This window comes from Heterobasidion irregulare (genome assembly GCF_000320585.1).
Source record: "Heterobasidion irregulare TC 32-1 unplaced genomic scaffold scaffold_03, whole genome shotgun sequence".
Classification (NCBI taxonomy): Eukaryota; Fungi; Basidiomycota; class Agaricomycetes; order Russulales; family Bondarzewiaceae; genus Heterobasidion; species Heterobasidion irregulare.
Window position 1 is genome coordinate 2,389,212 of NW_009258199.1, and position 15,732 is coordinate 2,404,943.

General features: G+C 50.8%; 4 protein-coding genes across 4 annotated transcripts; 1 reads left to right on the plus strand and 3 right to left on the minus strand.

Annotated features, from left to right (window-relative positions):
- Window positions 1–15: 15 nt before the first annotated feature.
- Window positions 16–3,764, minus strand: HETIRDRAFT_416266 (uncharacterized protein; the record flags this gene model as incomplete). The annotated part of the gene is made up of 15 exons (XM_009545936.1): window positions 16–77; window positions 134–178; window positions 234–263; window positions 317–477; window positions 534–817; window positions 943–1,277; window positions 1,332–1,448; window positions 1,501–2,069; window positions 2,126–2,487; window positions 2,535–2,674; window positions 2,726–2,834; window positions 2,883–3,008; window positions 3,074–3,123; window positions 3,177–3,643; window positions 3,718–3,764. 15 exons carry the CDS (start codon window positions 3,762–3,764, stop codon window positions 16–18), a joined length of 2,904 nt encoding a protein of 967 aa, XP_009544231.1.
- A 411-nt stretch (window positions 3,765–4,175) lies between these two features.
- On the minus strand, window positions 4,176–6,370 carry HETIRDRAFT_313750 (uncharacterized protein; the record flags this gene model as incomplete). Its single annotated transcript, XM_009545937.1, has 10 exons — window positions 4,176–4,498; window positions 4,552–4,616; window positions 4,664–4,712; window positions 4,764–5,224; window positions 5,281–5,322; window positions 5,375–5,524; window positions 5,578–5,657; window positions 5,717–5,742; window positions 5,797–5,901; window positions 5,956–6,370. The coding sequence occupies 10 exons, from the start codon at window positions 6,368–6,370 to the stop codon at window positions 4,176–4,178; spliced, it is 1,716 nt and encodes a 571-aa protein (XP_009544232.1).
- Window positions 6,371–7,690: 1,320 nt separating this feature from the next.
- On the plus strand, window positions 7,691–9,443 carry HETIRDRAFT_416268 (uncharacterized protein; the record flags this gene model as incomplete). The annotated part of the gene is made up of 9 exons (XM_009545938.1): window positions 7,691–7,818; window positions 7,872–8,110; window positions 8,165–8,357; window positions 8,415–8,556; window positions 8,610–8,703; window positions 8,757–9,028; window positions 9,090–9,163; window positions 9,216–9,270; window positions 9,321–9,443. The coding sequence occupies 9 exons, from the start codon at window positions 7,691–7,693 to the stop codon at window positions 9,441–9,443; spliced, it is 1,320 nt and encodes a 439-aa protein (XP_009544233.1).
- A 120-nt stretch (window positions 9,444–9,563) lies between these two features.
- Window positions 9,564–15,467, minus strand: HETIRDRAFT_425885 (uncharacterized protein; the record flags this gene model as incomplete). Its single annotated transcript, XM_009545939.1, has 20 exons — window positions 9,564–10,839; window positions 10,901–11,850; window positions 11,904–12,014; window positions 12,035–12,294; window positions 12,352–12,485; window positions 12,534–12,550; window positions 12,603–12,784; window positions 12,846–12,900; window positions 12,950–13,379; window positions 13,562–13,608; window positions 13,714–13,921; window positions 13,971–14,089; window positions 14,146–14,159; window positions 14,217–14,457; window positions 14,513–14,635; window positions 14,685–14,783; window positions 14,838–14,858; window positions 14,973–15,132; window positions 15,195–15,324; window positions 15,455–15,467. 20 exons carry the CDS (start codon window positions 15,465–15,467, stop codon window positions 9,564–9,566), a joined length of 4,590 nt encoding a protein of 1,529 aa, XP_009544234.1.
- Window positions 15,468–15,732: the final 265 nt, after the last annotated feature.

Consider the following 15,732-nt stretch of genomic DNA (forward strand, 5'->3'; position numbering starts at 1 on the left):
TCGAAGACGCCGACATTATGGGTCCCGAGCGTGCACGGGGCAGCTTCTGCCACGTTGCAACCAACTTGACAAGCAAGCTGAATCACGAACATAAGTTCATCGATAGATCACAAGCACAACTGCGAGAACTCACCATTGTGGAAGCTGCATAGACAGCTCAACCGTGCAACCGTAGAGCCTATGGACACATGAGAAATGTTTCATCAAGAATAAATCAAATTGAAACGACTCACCTTCCATAAATTCCTCCAAACAAATGACACCTAAGCCAAAATATGTCAGATCGTCTCGGAAATAACAGACAGATAACGCATACATTCAGTTCCGATCAAAGCACTTTCACCGGGCAGCTTATATACCAGATATTTGGACGTCTGTGGGGATTTCCCAGAACCTCCGTCCAAACAATTCTTGACGTGGGTCTCTTGAGCAGAAGCAGGACCGAGTTCCGCAAGATTTTGGCTGCACACAGGACAGCTGCATTCATACAGATAAGGACGCAAGAAAAAATGAAAAAATGGGGAAATATATACTCGGCGAGATCACTCAATTGCGAGCTAGCCTCCCTGGTGGCACCCGGTACCGACAATCTACCTTGATCGATGAAGATTCGCTCCATCGAAGACAATCTTGTCTCCCGGAACCTACTCGGGACGCTGACAGTGACCTCTTCATAACATGACTGACAAACTCTCTGAGAGGACGCTGAAGCCATCGTATCAGGAAAAGTGGGATCCTGAATTATGTCCTGAGGGTCAAGGAGGACCTTATAGGAAGAACAGCGGTCGCAGAAAATCCGTCCGCAACGACGACAGTGCTGTGTAAACACTATGATGAAAATCACAACCTCTATATTGAGCTTGTGGGGGACTTACGTGCTATCACGAGGAATTTTTTGATGTCAGTGTGGTATCCTATGAAGTATCAATCTTTGACACGTACTCTTCTTAGAAGAAAAGTAAAACGACGCTGGCATTGACGGCATTCGGAAACACGTTCATCTCTTTCCCACCGAGCATGCACTTCATGCGGCGTAGGAGGGGTATATTGAGGTGTTAGGACTTTTTGAGGGGCTTCATGTGTAGGCACTCGAAATTCCGGGGCCTGAGAAAGGTGGGGGGTCAGATCCGTAGGGGTTCTAGAGTTGGTTCGACTAAAATAATCAGTGGAGTAAGATCGTATTGAGGCAGCATGCATATTTTCGGGGGGCGAGGAGCCAGGATAGTGAAATTCTTCTTCATCGTCATCGTCATCGTCGTCGTCAATAAAATCGCCGTCTGAGGAAACACGGTAAGCAGTGCAACGAAAAGTAAACAGAGTTTTATGTATACCTTGACGGGAGAGAAGTAATCCTTGAGAGCCAGCAACGAGTCTGCGCCGCTCTAGCTCGCGGCTATATGTGTTGAGAAGCACCTCGGCCTGTGTCTTCCTAGTCACATCATCATCTCCTGCGCCCTCGAGTCAGACATGCTTTACAAGAACTGCCGCTAGACCACTTGCCTAGTATTCCTTGTCTGAGCTCCATCGTTGCACGCTCCAACTTGGCTATTGTTCGCCGAGCTTCCATAGCCGAGCTCACTCCAGCAGTAGAGTCCGCGTCATCATTCTGCGCTCCGGCAAGATAGCGTGCACGAGCAACATAGTCCTGGGCAGTTGTCAAGGGATTACTTGGCATAGCACCGAGTTCTTGACCGTCCACATCCCCAAAGTCGCTAAGAATTTCCTCATATGGAACCATACTACCATCATTGAGCCAATGGTAGAGATTGCCATCGGGTGCCGCGAATGGGAGAGGTGGGATATCGAGTCGTCTGCGCATCACACGCACCCACCGTCGCCTCCTCACCCACGATTGAGAATGAAGCGAAGACGAACGAGAGCTGAAACCATTGCCAGACCCGGAGGCGCCAAAACCAGCAGTGACGGCACTCCCACCAGTGAGCAAGCGCTCGAGCTGAGCAGGAGGTTCAGCTATCCACTGGTCGTCGGGATCGTCGAAAGAGTGGGCGTACTGCCATCCTGTTTCTGCATCAACTCCAGGAGGAGTCACATCTAGCGTCCAATCAGACCTGAACATAGACTCGAATTACAACAACGACTATGATCCGGTGAATATTGGACTTACAACCAGAAGTGACTGCGTTCTGCACCCTCTCGGGCTGCCGGTTCCTTTGCGCCTGGTTTTGGAAGTGTCAAGGGTTGCTCTCGTAGAGGTAGCTGCACATCACTCCGCCATGCACCAAAAAGTCGCTTCCCCGTGTCCTCGTCGGGTTTAGGCAGCAGAAGCTCAAAGGGCGGCCGACGTCCGCGCTTCCCCAATCCCGAAGCAGAGAACTTTGGCCGTCCCCCAGAAATCGCTAACGTCTTCAAGCGAGTATCCAATCGCTGATTCTCGTAGAGTATCAAGGGTACTGTGGTGTGTACGGCCAATGGATCGTAAGTAACAGTGGTGCCTCGCCACTTCTCGGCTTCGAATTTGGCGAGCACCTAATATTCATGAACATGTGAGACTGATCGAGACATAGTATATTTACCTGGCAAATCCAGACTTCAAAAACAGCCGCTGCAGCATCGTATGCCGTTTCGCCCCAGTTATTTCTGATCAAGGGGTCAGCAGACTGTTTGGTCAGTAAATACAACACGACAGGTAAGTGTCCTTTAGATGCGGCGTTCACTATAGCATGATTAGCTATAAGAACGAAGTTCTAGTAGAATTGCGACGTACTGAGAGGCGTCCACCCGCCTTTGCTACGAATATCAACTCCATGTACTCCATTCACCTCCTCGGCAGAACCACCCTTCTGGAATAGGTATCGAACAATGTCCAAATAACCCTGGTACAGGATAAGGGAGAGACTTGGATTGAAGATGTTGTGACGTACTTTCGAGCACGCGTTATGCAGAGCTGTCCACCCATCAGCATCTTGAGCCTGCACATCGGTGTCTAGAGAAACTAGGTATTTGACGACCTCCAAGTGCCCGTGAAGGGCAGCTTTGTGAATTGCGGTCTAGAGCGAAGATTGTGGATTAATACAGACACAGGGAACGGTTATGCCTGATGAAAAGTACGTGCCTCTCCTTCTTTGTCCTCGAGATCAGGGATAGCACCACAGCTCTCGATCACTGGCCACATCCTCAACCTCTCGCAATATACAGAGGACAGCTGAGCCACTTACGCCATTTCACCATCGCAATATAACCTCTGCTTGCAGCAGCATGCAGCACGGTCAAGCCCGTACGAGATGACGCGTCATTAGCCAAAGAAAACGCGGCAACGTTATCAGATTCGGAGGCGTTGCGGAATATGCTCTGCAGAAGCTGCAGATCACCGGAAGACGCTGCTGCGTAAAGGGCTTCGAGCTGAGCAGGAGATGGCTGAGCAGCCAGTGGAGCAGACGGAGCACTTGGAGCCGGCGATGAATCTGCGTGTAAGGAAGATACCGCTGTCGAAGGAGTAGGATTGGAAGCAAGTGGTGACGGGATGGGTGAGGATTGTGAAGGCGGCTGTTCTTCTACAGCTTCAGGCTCTGCTCCAGGGTACACGAATGCCTCCTCATCCTCGTCTGAGCCTGAGCCTGCATCCTTCGAGAAGTATGTAGTTGGATAAGACGGTTCCGCGGGAGACGAGCCATTGGGAGAGGTCCTGGAGGGTTGTATGTCAGCCGGCTTCAATTCAACGCGATATATGTTTGAATCATCTCTTATAACTTGACTTACTCCTCAATCGTCCCGAGGTGATGTCGAACGTCAGCAGAGAGGCTCATGATGCGGAACCAGATTCAAACAACAAAGAAAGCGGATGGGAAACACACTGGAACACAGCAGCTTAGCTGATTATATAATTCATGCGCTTAGCGTTGTGCTAGGTTGTGCTCTGTTGTACTCGAGTGCTTCCTGCTAGTTTCTACTTCCGCGATCGTTCGCCTCGCGGTATGCGAAGAATTTCTAGACCTCGGTAGTATCACTTTCATCCATTTGCTGGACCGCTACTGACACATCCGTAACTACGATATCTCAACCTTTGACCATACCGAATGTTTCCACGTGCAGAGTGACCGGAGGCATTCCCTTCAATACATCGGCCGGACTCGAAACCGAGCGTAACGCGGCTCGTACGGATCGTGCAATAGCAGACGGGCCAGCAACTAAAAGCAACAGACGGTCAGAGGAATCGGTCACGAACGCGAGCAGCCTGTCGACCCACCATCGACCGACACGGGCCCCTTGGAAGTGGAAATCTCGTCTTGCAACAATCGGCGGATGCTGGGTCGCCCGTGAATGACCTTGAGGGCTGTATAGACCGGCAGCTTAGGCGGTTGTCCCTGAGCCCCGGACTCGAGCGTAGGGACAGAGGACGAAGACTCATTGGGTTGTTGCAAGGTGATGTCTGGGGTTGGGCCTGAAACCCTTGTCACGTAGATGCGAGGCTCGACCGCCAACCATGGCGGCGCGGCAGACAAGGCCTCTGTGAGCAGCGTTGAAATCCAGGATAGATGACCTGAGGCCCAACGTCAAGCGCCCGCCATCCATCCGTGAGGGGAATCAACTTACCGGCATCTCGAACCGCCCAAATGAAAACCACGCGCTCTGTAGAAGACGCCTTCATCTTTGCCATCCTGTGACCTTTGTCAGTCAAAAATATAACGTTTCCCCGGATACTTACCGAATAGACTCCATAAAAAGCGGTAAAGTGTAGGAGACGCCCGATCCCCCTGATCATACAACGTTAAAGCTTGAGCGTCACTGAAAGCCCTCCAACGCACCTGCGATCAATATGCAGGTAGAAAAGCGTCTCAAATCTGGGGGACATCCATATGGGCCATCTATGAAAGCCGGGACGTCACAAATGCCATTCTGCGCTGCACGCTCTCGCAGCCGTCGAGTGAATCCACCGCGCCCTCTGATAATGAACACAACATTCTTCTCCTTCTCCGCGACGGTCCCGTCCATCTTTTTTGGGATGTTTGAGATGGTGAACGGATGCGCTTCGGTCGGCGACGCGCTAATCGTTGGCAGTATGATGTATGCGTGCTGACCGGGCTTCCAATCAAAGGAGCGGCAGAATGTGAGACGGACGGTGTCCTCGGAAAGCAATTCCATTGTTGCTCTCGAGGTGCAAGTCTTGCGGCCTCTCCATATTTTACTGTTCCATACAACACGCACGAGACGGACGACGCGATCGAGAGCCCAAATGACAAGTGCCGGCCATATGTAGTCGTCGAACCTTGAAAGTCAGAGAAAATGATTAGTTAGAATGAACGGAAGAGTCTGAGAACTCACCTGACAGCACGGGTATGAACAACGCCGGCGATCAAAAAGACACTAGAGTAGGGTGAGCGACAAGAGAATGTATAGAGGATTCAAAAGAACTAACGCAATGAGGACTATGTGCGAAACAAGGAAAAATTCAAAAGCCAGCTGGCGAATTGGGCGTACGGAGAGGATGGTCGCCAGTGTGAAGGCAGCCAGCCCCACAGCACCCGCCCGCATCCAGTTGTGCGAAAAATCGAATATCTCGGGGAGGCTGAAATCGCATGATCCATTAGTTCAGTCCTAGTGATTGGATGATTGACAGACCCAAGAGCGGTGTGTGCACCAGCATGCATCCACAACAGGATCAAGCATGTCCTCGCGGCCGCTCTATGAAGAATGTTCAACTGAATCCCGATGAATCGCGTGAATTGACAGCAGAGCATATTAGGACACTCAAATTTACCTTCTCATGTCCTATTCCCGTCAAGACTGATATAGTCCCTATCAGCGTCTCGCAAAACAGATGAATGGGAATCCCCTCACATGATATAATGTTGTTCTTGCCAGCCAAGGCCACCACGAGGGCAAGGTTACTCGAGGCAAAATGCGCAGCTCTGTCTTCCCAGAACATGGTCGTCAGGTCGCGTGCTACGATGAGCTGTATATCAATATCGACATAGGTAAACATCGAGCTCAACTCACTGTCGACTAAGAGCCATATAAAGATAGCAACTATGTAGCCGATAATGAATGTCAATTCGGACACTGAGGCGACAGAACTCGGTCCGATTGGGATTGTCCATCGAAAGGCCACAGTTCTGAAAGCAGTAGCGCATGCTCCAGGAAATCGGCGCCAGAACACTCGACCGTGGTGGCCAGGCCAAGGAGTCTCTGCAGATGCCCTCTTTTCTTGTTGCGACTCGCGTTCCGTGCGAAGAGGCTTAAAACTCAGTGAAAAGAGAAAACGAAGGACACGGATGACGGCGAGTAATGCGATGACGGCGGCGAGGAAAAACCACAGCTCCTTGACATATTTTCGCTGCTGCTGAGCCTTGAGGGCTCTATCCGCTGCAGACGAGGCCCGCCGAGAGAGTGCAGAGGAGTGTGAAAAAGGCATAGATGGAATGGGAGAGCAACCCCGTTCAGCGTTTTAAGGGAGTCCGCGCTTTTATCATGTACACGTTCCATAAATACCCCTACATGCCAGACATGCTCGCTTGAGGATCCGCCCGCATGCTCGGGGCGCAGTCGTCATGCGCGCGACTCGACACCGTCCTCGAGCGTCCGTTGTCCGAGGATGACTTGGGCCAGAGTGGTCTATTTCAAGCGTAGGCGAGGACGTGGGGTGCGAGAATCCGAATGAAGGCTTCGCCGGATAAAGTCTCCTGAAGTTCGGCACAATGTAGTCGATAACGGACCCTCGAGGTAGAGATAGCGCGGCGCCTCGGTGGGGACATCTCGTCTAATGTTCTGCCCAAGTGGTGGTTTCCGAACTTCGACCAACGTACTGGCCTCCGAGGTGAAAACGGGACGACGTCGGAAGGTACACGGCCAAGGTTCGGTCCAAAGGCGTGTCATCGAAGAAATGCCCTTACTAGCCTGAAAGCAGCAGTGTTATTGTCACCACGGATGGCGCCTACGAGCCTGGGGTGACCCTCCGTTGTAGATCACCGACCACACCTGAAGGCGAAAGCTCATCAAGGAAGAACCCCGGTCGAGTTTCGTACTGTGCGTCATGTAGCATTGCTCACCGCTCACAAAGTGACATTCGTACATCGTGATTTGATATGAGATGCGCGCGCGCATATTTACACCTGTGAGATAAGGGCGAGCATTCATGTGTTCCGGCATTGGCGTTACAGCATGTCCGTAACCCCGACACTGCTGCCCTGTAATTCTTTGCGGAGCTAGAGAATACTCGTTGATATTTAACATGTCCTAATGGAACAAAGAATTGAACTCACCTCGCGACACTTATTCCCGGCGTGACGCGACTAATCGCGAACTGGATTGCTTCTTCTCAGTGACATGTCCTGATCAGCGACGAAGTGCTCCGAAATTCGATATTTACCGCTGACCCACCTGAATGCTAGCCCATGTCCAGGGATCGACTGACTGCGAATGAGTGTTCTACGCCCGCGATGGATGCCAGACCGCGAAGATTATTCCCAGCGAGAGCAGACGGCTGGAGGGGAGCTCGGGGGAGTGGAGAGGCTGCTGCGTCGAGTCACGTCACCGAGGCCAAACATGATCAACTGCCAGTGCTGTGAGAGCGATCAGAAACCCAAACACACAGCTCCCAACAGCTTCTCGCCCAATTGATCCTACGAGGTCGGCAGACCCACACAGTTTCATGCTCGCCCTGCGCTCGCTGACATCCCTCTCTCCCCACGTCCCCCGTCTTCCGCAAATTCGCCCTACCAGATTTCTCTCTCAAATGGCTGCACCGACCAATGGCGCCCAGAACGGCACAGTCAAGTCCTCACACGCCTCCGGCCCCATTCCATTCTCCTCTCGTCTCAAGGAGGGTCGTGCGCTGGCCCAGGACGTGTGGTCCATCTTCAAGTAAGTCGTCGGAATTCGTCTTCTTCATCTCCCGAGGCCTCACTGCGTCCCAGTGCTGCCAATCTCCCCGCGGACTGCATCAATCTGGGCCAAGGGTACATGAACTTCGCCCCCCCGAAGTGGGTTACTAAGGCGGCAGAGGAGGCATTGAACACCATCTCGCCCAACCACTACTCCCACCCCAAAGGCCGTCCACGTTTGCGGCAGGCTCTTAAAAACCACTACGATCATCAGTTTGGCAGAGATCTCGATGTCGAGTCGGAAATACTGGTTACGAGTGGAGCTAACGAAGGTCGGTTCGCCGCCAGCACGAGTAAAGCCCACATTTGCTAAGCCTGGTTGGCAGGTCAATACTCTGTCTTCGTCGCCTTTCTGGAACAGGGCGACGAGGTCATCATGTTTGAGCCCTTCTTCGACCAGTACTTGCCATCCGTCACATTCAATGGAGGAAAACCCGTATATGTCCCTCTGCACCCTCCTCCTCATTCCCAGGAAAAGACCACTAGCGACGACTGGAAGATCGACTTCGATGAGCTCAGGTTTATTTTCCTGGCATACGCCTGGATTTATTTTAGGCGCTGATGGATTCTTGACAGGCGTGCCATCACACCGCGCACTAAGATGATCATTGTCAACACGCCTCACAACCCCGTCGGCAAAGTATTCACTCGTCAGGAATTAGAGCAAATCGCAGCATTGTCCATAGAGCACAACCTTCTCGTCATGTCCGATGAAGTGGTATGCGACTATTTTTTATCTAAAAAGCTTACCATAATTCATTTTCGCCCTAGTACGACTGCCTTCTGTTTGATAACAAGGAGCATGTCCGGATCGCCACCCTTCCTGGCATGTGGGAGCGCACAGTCACGGTTGGCTCTGCCGGCAGTCAGTAGCAGCCCATTTCATGGTCTTGCTCTTCCGCTTAGTGTTTTCTCCAGAATCTTTCGCCGCCACTGGCTGGCGTGTTGGTTGGCTCGTCGGTCCTCAATCAATCATCAGCCCTACTCTGGCCGCGACGACTCGTATCGTGTTCTGCACGAACTCGCCGCTGCAGGAGGCTGCCGCCGCTGGCCTCGAACTGGCTCCTCAATACAAGTTCTTCGAAACGCAGACTCGAGAGTACGATGAGAGGCGACGCGTGATGATCGACACTTTCGATAAGCTGGGCATGAAGTATACGATGCCCGAAGGCAGTTATTTCATCCTGCTTGTAGGCTCTGCTTCATCTTTTGCGTCAATAACCCTTTTGACATGGTTATGTGTTCTCCAAGGATATATCCGACGTAAAGTTCCCAGAAGATTACCCTTTCCCTGAAAGCGTTTTGGGCAGAGGACGGGATTTCAAGTAAGCTTCAGATGTAATCTCTTCGAAATCTACTCTCACTCCCTTTCTTCAGAGCGTGCTGGTTCATTGCCATGGAAGTTGGAGTTTCCTCTATTCCTGTCAGCGAGGTCAGTAGTTTTTACGCCTTTGATTGTGCCAGTCTAATTGTAGAGTTCAGTTTTACTGCGAAGAGCACACCGGCATCGGAGAACGTTTCGGGCGTTTCGCGTTCTGCAAGGATCTCGATACCCTGAAAGCGGCCGGGGAGCGACTCCAAAGCTTGAAGAAATTCCTCGTTTGAAGGCCTTGCTGTTGTATTCCATTAGATGTAAACGTAGACAGTCCACTTCACACGTGAACGCACGAAGTCGTGTATGCTTTCTTATCGATTAAATGTTGACTCTATCATATCGGCGGCACGTCATTCTTCGAGCTTGTCTACGATCCTCGACAACGTCTGATCCCTCGTGTCAGCGTCGTAGTACGCAGGGTTGGTCACCAGCCGCCTCGCGAGAAATGTGAACGCGAGCGCCTGCACGCCGTCCATCTTGCCCCTGATGGAACCGTTCTGGCGCCGGCCGTGGTACCACCTCCGCAGCTCGTCTCCGTCCAGCAGCTGCGACTCGAGCGGCAGCCCGTCCTCGAGGAAGCGCATATAGGTGTCCTTATCTTCCGCCTGGCAGAAGAGATGGAAGCGCCCCAATTCGCCGTGATGCACCGCCCGCCCCTGCATGCGCACGAGCTCCCCCAGGTCGTAATCGCGGACCTGGCGCCGAAGATCTGCGCCCTCGCCCTCCACGTGCACGTACTGCGTGCCCATGACTATGACCGCCGCGGCGCGGACGGGCAGCGTCCAGCACGAGTTGTGCGGCACGAGAAGCACGCGGACGATGCCCTCGGCGTACAGCTCGAGCATCACCCGGCGGTCGGACTTGTTGATGCCCTCGTGGAAGAAGCCCACGCCCTTGGTGACGAAGTCGACCAGGCCGCGGTCCTGCAGCCTGTCGGTGTATGGTTCGAGCGATTCAGGATCGACGTGGTGCGGAAGGTAGCCGGTCGCAGCTTCCATCTCGAGGGCGCAGTGGGTGATAAGATCCAAGGCAATCATGCGGCATTGACCTCGAGAAGGGACGAAGACGATGGCAGAACTGTCGGGGACAGCCCGAATGGCTGCGTGGGCGGGCTTCGTCATCGCTTTGAAGAGGGCGGCAGACTGTGGGATCGCGAATGTATGAGCAGTGACGCTCAGTGATTGGTCCCGATCGCCGGGGCGGAAGCTGTAGAGCGCCGACGAGTCAACGTTGAGCCAAGCAGCGAGGTCGGCTGGGTCGTTCAGCGAGTTCGAGAAACCAACGAAGCGCGTGGCTTGCGTCTGTGTGGCATGACGCAGCAAGGAAACGCTGAGCTCGTATGAAGGATCTAGTTGTTCTAAGCTGTCGCAGATAACAAGGCGAAGGCCAGGGAGCGATGGTGGGGTTGGTAGCTGCGATAGGGCTGCGATAAGATGCGACGGCGTCGTAACACGTATTGTCTTGCCTTCGTCGAATTTAAGGACGTTCGTACCAGTTTCAAAGTCGATAGAGAAACCCATTGCTGTCGTGATAGCATGCATTTCTACTACCCACTCTAAGGCCACGCTGCGCCGCGGTGCAATCACCAGGACATGGGACCTTTTTGGCAAGTCGATAAGGGTCTTCCTGTCAGACCGACCGAAGGAAGGTTGAGATCGCTTTATGAATACAAGGGCAGATCACGTACCAAACAACGATCTGGCCCAGGGTCGACTTCCCTGATCCCGTAGGCGAGCATAATAGTGCATGCGTCCTTGTATTGACTAGACTCCAGAACGTTTGAGACTGGATGGCATTGAAGCTATGTAGCCGTTGAGACAACAGTTGCTCGAGAGTATCGTTCTGTAGCACAGAAAGGTTGAGGAACGGGAGGTCCAGTCGTGGTGTGTGGCTATTCGAATGAAGTGGCATCACAAGTGAATCCAGTGATACAGAAATCTCGTCTTCGGCTCCCATCCATCTATCGGAAACGAAACGTATGGTGACGAAGGGCGGTGGTTGTCCATTGGGCACAGCGATCACAAATGATACGTCCAAGGTCGATGTCGACTGCCGGAGGAGCAGATGCGATAGTTGCAGGATCGTCGTACCTTCGTGATCTTCAACCCATAGCCAAAAGGGCTCGCCAGAACCATGGAGCTTGGAACTCCAGTTGAAATGACGAATGATGTGAACAACGATTTTCAGAACGTCGGGTCCAAGTGGTCGCAAATCGTACGTGACCTCGAGTGTCGGGAACTGCTTGGCAGCATCAAGGATTGCTTTGCCGTGTCGATCATTCAGATGTACCAATTCCCCGAGCTCGGCCGCAGTCATGGAGGCCAGCTCTGCAACCGAATAGTCATCTGCCCAGCGCTCTAGTCCATAAAAGATATCTTGCTTGAGCTCGAATTGTTTTAAGGGCTGGTCAAACGGCCACATCCGTTTCTCTACAGCTTTGCTCATGCCCATCAACACTGCACTTATGTTTGCCCATTTGCGACTGATAGCGATTTCAAGTAGGGCTCGGATAATGCGACCAGCATTTTGAGCGACGTAGCCAGTATCCGAGACCAACCCAAAGTCTTCCACATAGAAGCGGGAGATATAACCTTGTAACAAGATGTTAACTTTGCCTTGACTTGTGTCGGTTTTATCCTGGGATGGGGAGTAAAAACCACATAGCTCGTTCTTCCGGAAGGCTTGCTTACCTTGACGTCACAAGGCACGGTCTCTAGCAGATTTTTGAGTTCTTGAACTTCAGATTCTCTCACTTGAATTTGATTGAACTTCATGTCGTTAGTGCGTGTCGTAAAGAGTGTCTATTATGATGACGACTCACTTCTGTGCTCATACTGAGTGTGGCTAAAACGTCACCTTCGGTCATCTTTGGTCGAAGTTCTTTGTTGAAAACCTCGATCGATGCATGCCGAATGTAATATTTTGCCGCGATTCTGCCTAGATCGGTGATGAAGAAAGCACCGTTATTCTCGTCATAGGTGACCATCCTCGCTGCCGAGAGTAGTTTCGCGGACGTGACGGCGTGAAATTCTCTTCTACCGCCCAGATGAGGGTCTTTCTTGAGGTCGTCGTAAGAGATGCCTGATACAGAAGCATTGGATGGGAGGCCGGAAGGAAAGGGCGAGGAAAGCGACCTACCGTAGAAGGTCGGATTCTTGCGCATCCTAACAAAGAGATAGGTATATCCCAACCATTTGACCGCGTCATCGACATTGGCAACAGTTCCAAGAGCAATCTCTGCGTTGAGAGAATCGATCACACCGGATAGGAACCTACACGACTATCAGTATCCCAGACGTTGTAGCGTTTTAATGACTTACTGTGATTCGATTGGGACCTATTGTAATGTTAGTGAACTGATCAAGAAGACAAAAGTGCCGGATGAATACCTGTGCCGTGATCGCATCCAGGTAGTGAGTGAGTTTATCTTCCGTCGTACAGATATACCCTTCGCCACTAGTCTCCAGCCCAGGTCGGCCAGCCCTCCCGAATACTTGAAGGACATCTAACACCGATAGGTCGACAAATTTGCCTTTGGAACTATCGTAGACCTGCGTCCCCTTGATGATAACTGGATGGAGCATGTGTCAGAAATGTGTCATATCCAGATCCCCTAGTAATTGCCATCTGACCAGCATGGGCAGGCAAATTGACACCCCAAGCAAGAGTCGCCGTACAACACAGGACCTACGAAGATGTTCGATAAAGATCGAGATAAGTTTATCTTGACACATACCTTAATAGATCTTGCCTCAAACATCCTCTCCATCATATTCCTGTCGGATCGCAACATGCCTGCATGATGGATCCCGAAACCATCATCAAACAATTGTTTCATTTCTTTGTTCCTAGAGCCTCCAATGTCTCGTCGAAATAAAGAAAAACTTGGATGGTCTTGACAGCTAAACTCATCCAACGTCCCTTCAGCTAGAGCTGCTTCCCGAAGAGCCTGAGCCGCCTTCACTGTCTCTTTACGAGCATGTACAAACACCATGACTTGATGACCTTGCTGAACAAGTTCTATCACCTTCTGATAGGTCACGCGATCAAGGTTTTTCTTCGATTCTGGACTGTTGGGTTTCCCTCTGATGCCTATGAAGTGCTGCTCCAAAGGAACCGGCCTGAAGGACGAATCGAAATAGAAAAGCCCTTTTTGTCGTGAAACGCTATGGATAATTTCAGTACACCTAATAGCATCTAATAATAGGAGCTAGACCTCAAGAACTCAGCGATATCTTGATAATTTGGGAGTGTTGCACTGAGGCCAACAATGCGAATGATCGACTGACTTGATTCTACCTGGATGTACTTTAAAGCGATATGATTTTATTACGGCTTGTACACGTACCTGTCGTAATGTCCGGGCAACAATAGTTTCAATGACTGCTCCTCGTTCTTCATTTAGGAGATGGACTTCATCGATTATAAGTAGCTTTACTTGCTACGCTCCCTAAACGCGTCAGACATTTCGTGGTCAAGAGATTGAAAGATTTGACTGACTGAGGCAATTTCTCCTTCACCAGTCGGCTTTCTGGTCACAACATCCCACTTTTCCGGGGTCGTGACGATGATCTGAGTTTCCGCAATTTCGGCCTTGGTCATTTGCATGTCTCCCGTCAATTCTTGAACCCGGATTGACAGCCACTGCAGTCTTTTCCTGAACTTTCTGACAATTTCGGCCGCCAATGCTTTCATGGGAGCCCTACGTCTAAATTAGTGGTCGGGTCCATGCGTTTCTTGAATAATTTGCTACTCACACGTAGATGATTTTTAAATCATCTCTGCGGATCGTTGATGCTAGAGGAGCGGCGGATGACAAGTCCCGATGTTGATTGAGAACACGCAGGATTGTCAACATCGCAACATCAGTTTTGCCCTATATTTAGGGGGATGAACGGTATTGTAGAGAAGAGCATAGTACAAGAGACTAACAGCACCAGTGGGAGCTGCGGACGAAGGGATGAGATGAAGTGTAATGAACTGAATGCGGATAGATGACGTACCACAAACCAGCATATTTTCGTTGGAGCCATATGCTGTTGGATAGACAATCGACTGTATCCTATTCAAAGATTTATAACCCTGGGCATCCATCAGTACATAATTTCTGACATTAGACGTCCGCAGAAACCATACGGGAAAAGATCCTTGGGCCAAGGCATCAAGTTCAGTTACAAATACTAGCCGCTCTGTTTCAGCACGAGGGATGGCCTTCGCCGGTGGTATCACAACCTCAGCGTAATTCTGGAAGCAAAGTGAATTGAGTGAATATATTTAGAACACTTTTCAGAGGAAAGACCTCATTTTCGGTTCGCGTTGTCCCCATAGGCAAAGTGTATTTGCTGCCAAGATGTGATAGAATATTTCCCTGAACCATCGCTGAAGAACTGTAGACATGGGGCAGAATCTCTGGTGCTGGTTGCTGTACGGTGTTGTTTCAGCCAATTGAACGAGCTTTCGAAGAAAATTACGTGCAGCTTCTGCTTTGAAAAGAGGGCGCGATTGTCTAGCTCTGAAATCATTTTCCATTCGTCTTTTCGCAGCCTCTGGGGAAAGGCTGACGTCTGGATCTGGTGGTAAACGTTCAACTCCGGATGTAAAATATGCATATAAAAAATACTCACGCGTATGAGTTTGACTTCTACCTACCGAATGTGAGGGAGGAGTCCTCACCACAGGCCCATCTACGATTCTACTTGAAAGCTAGAAGCATATCCCGGTGAGCTAAGTTGCTTCAGTTATTCTTGGTATATTCTTACCTCTCGAGCCACAGCAGATCGCTCTTGCAAAACATCTGTGATGAGATCAAGGTGATCAAAACCAATGAGATCTAACAGCTCCTCTTGAATGGCATTATCCGGACGCGAGGAGGACAGCACCGCGCCTAAAGAACTCAACAATGTGTCGGCATTTGGTAGTCTGATGTATTGAGCATGAATTATGGGTAGAATACAAGCGTCGTTCAAGATGAACGGACGCACGAGAGAATTCTAGATATCAAAGTATCCGATCCAGGAACCAAAGCAGTTGGTGTACTGCGATACACATCTAGAACCGTGTCATTTTCTCCCTCTTCGGCGAGCACCTCTACGTCGGCGGAGCTGTCAGTCCCTGGTTCGACTCAGTTATATGCGAACGTTGATCAGACCAGTGTCAGTGGTGAAGAACCTTGGTTTATGTTCTCAAACCTCCATAGAGCTGTTTAGATCTTGTATATGAGGATGCAAGGCGCGCAGCTCACCTCGACCATTCATCTAGAATTCTGTTGCTGTCCGAGGAGCCGGAAGAGGATCCAATGAGAAATTCAACGTGTCCTAAAAAGATATCCATACAAATGGTTTCACACAGAGGGAGAAAGAAGTAATTGAGGAAGAAGTAAATGACAGGGGAATGTTAACGAGGTGCAATACTGGTCCAGTCCGGAGTCAATTCACTTCGGAAGCGGGGCCGTAGAAGCATATCGGCAATGCCCGAACTAACACACTGGAGGCTGACGATATTCGCGAGTGTCTGTAGCGT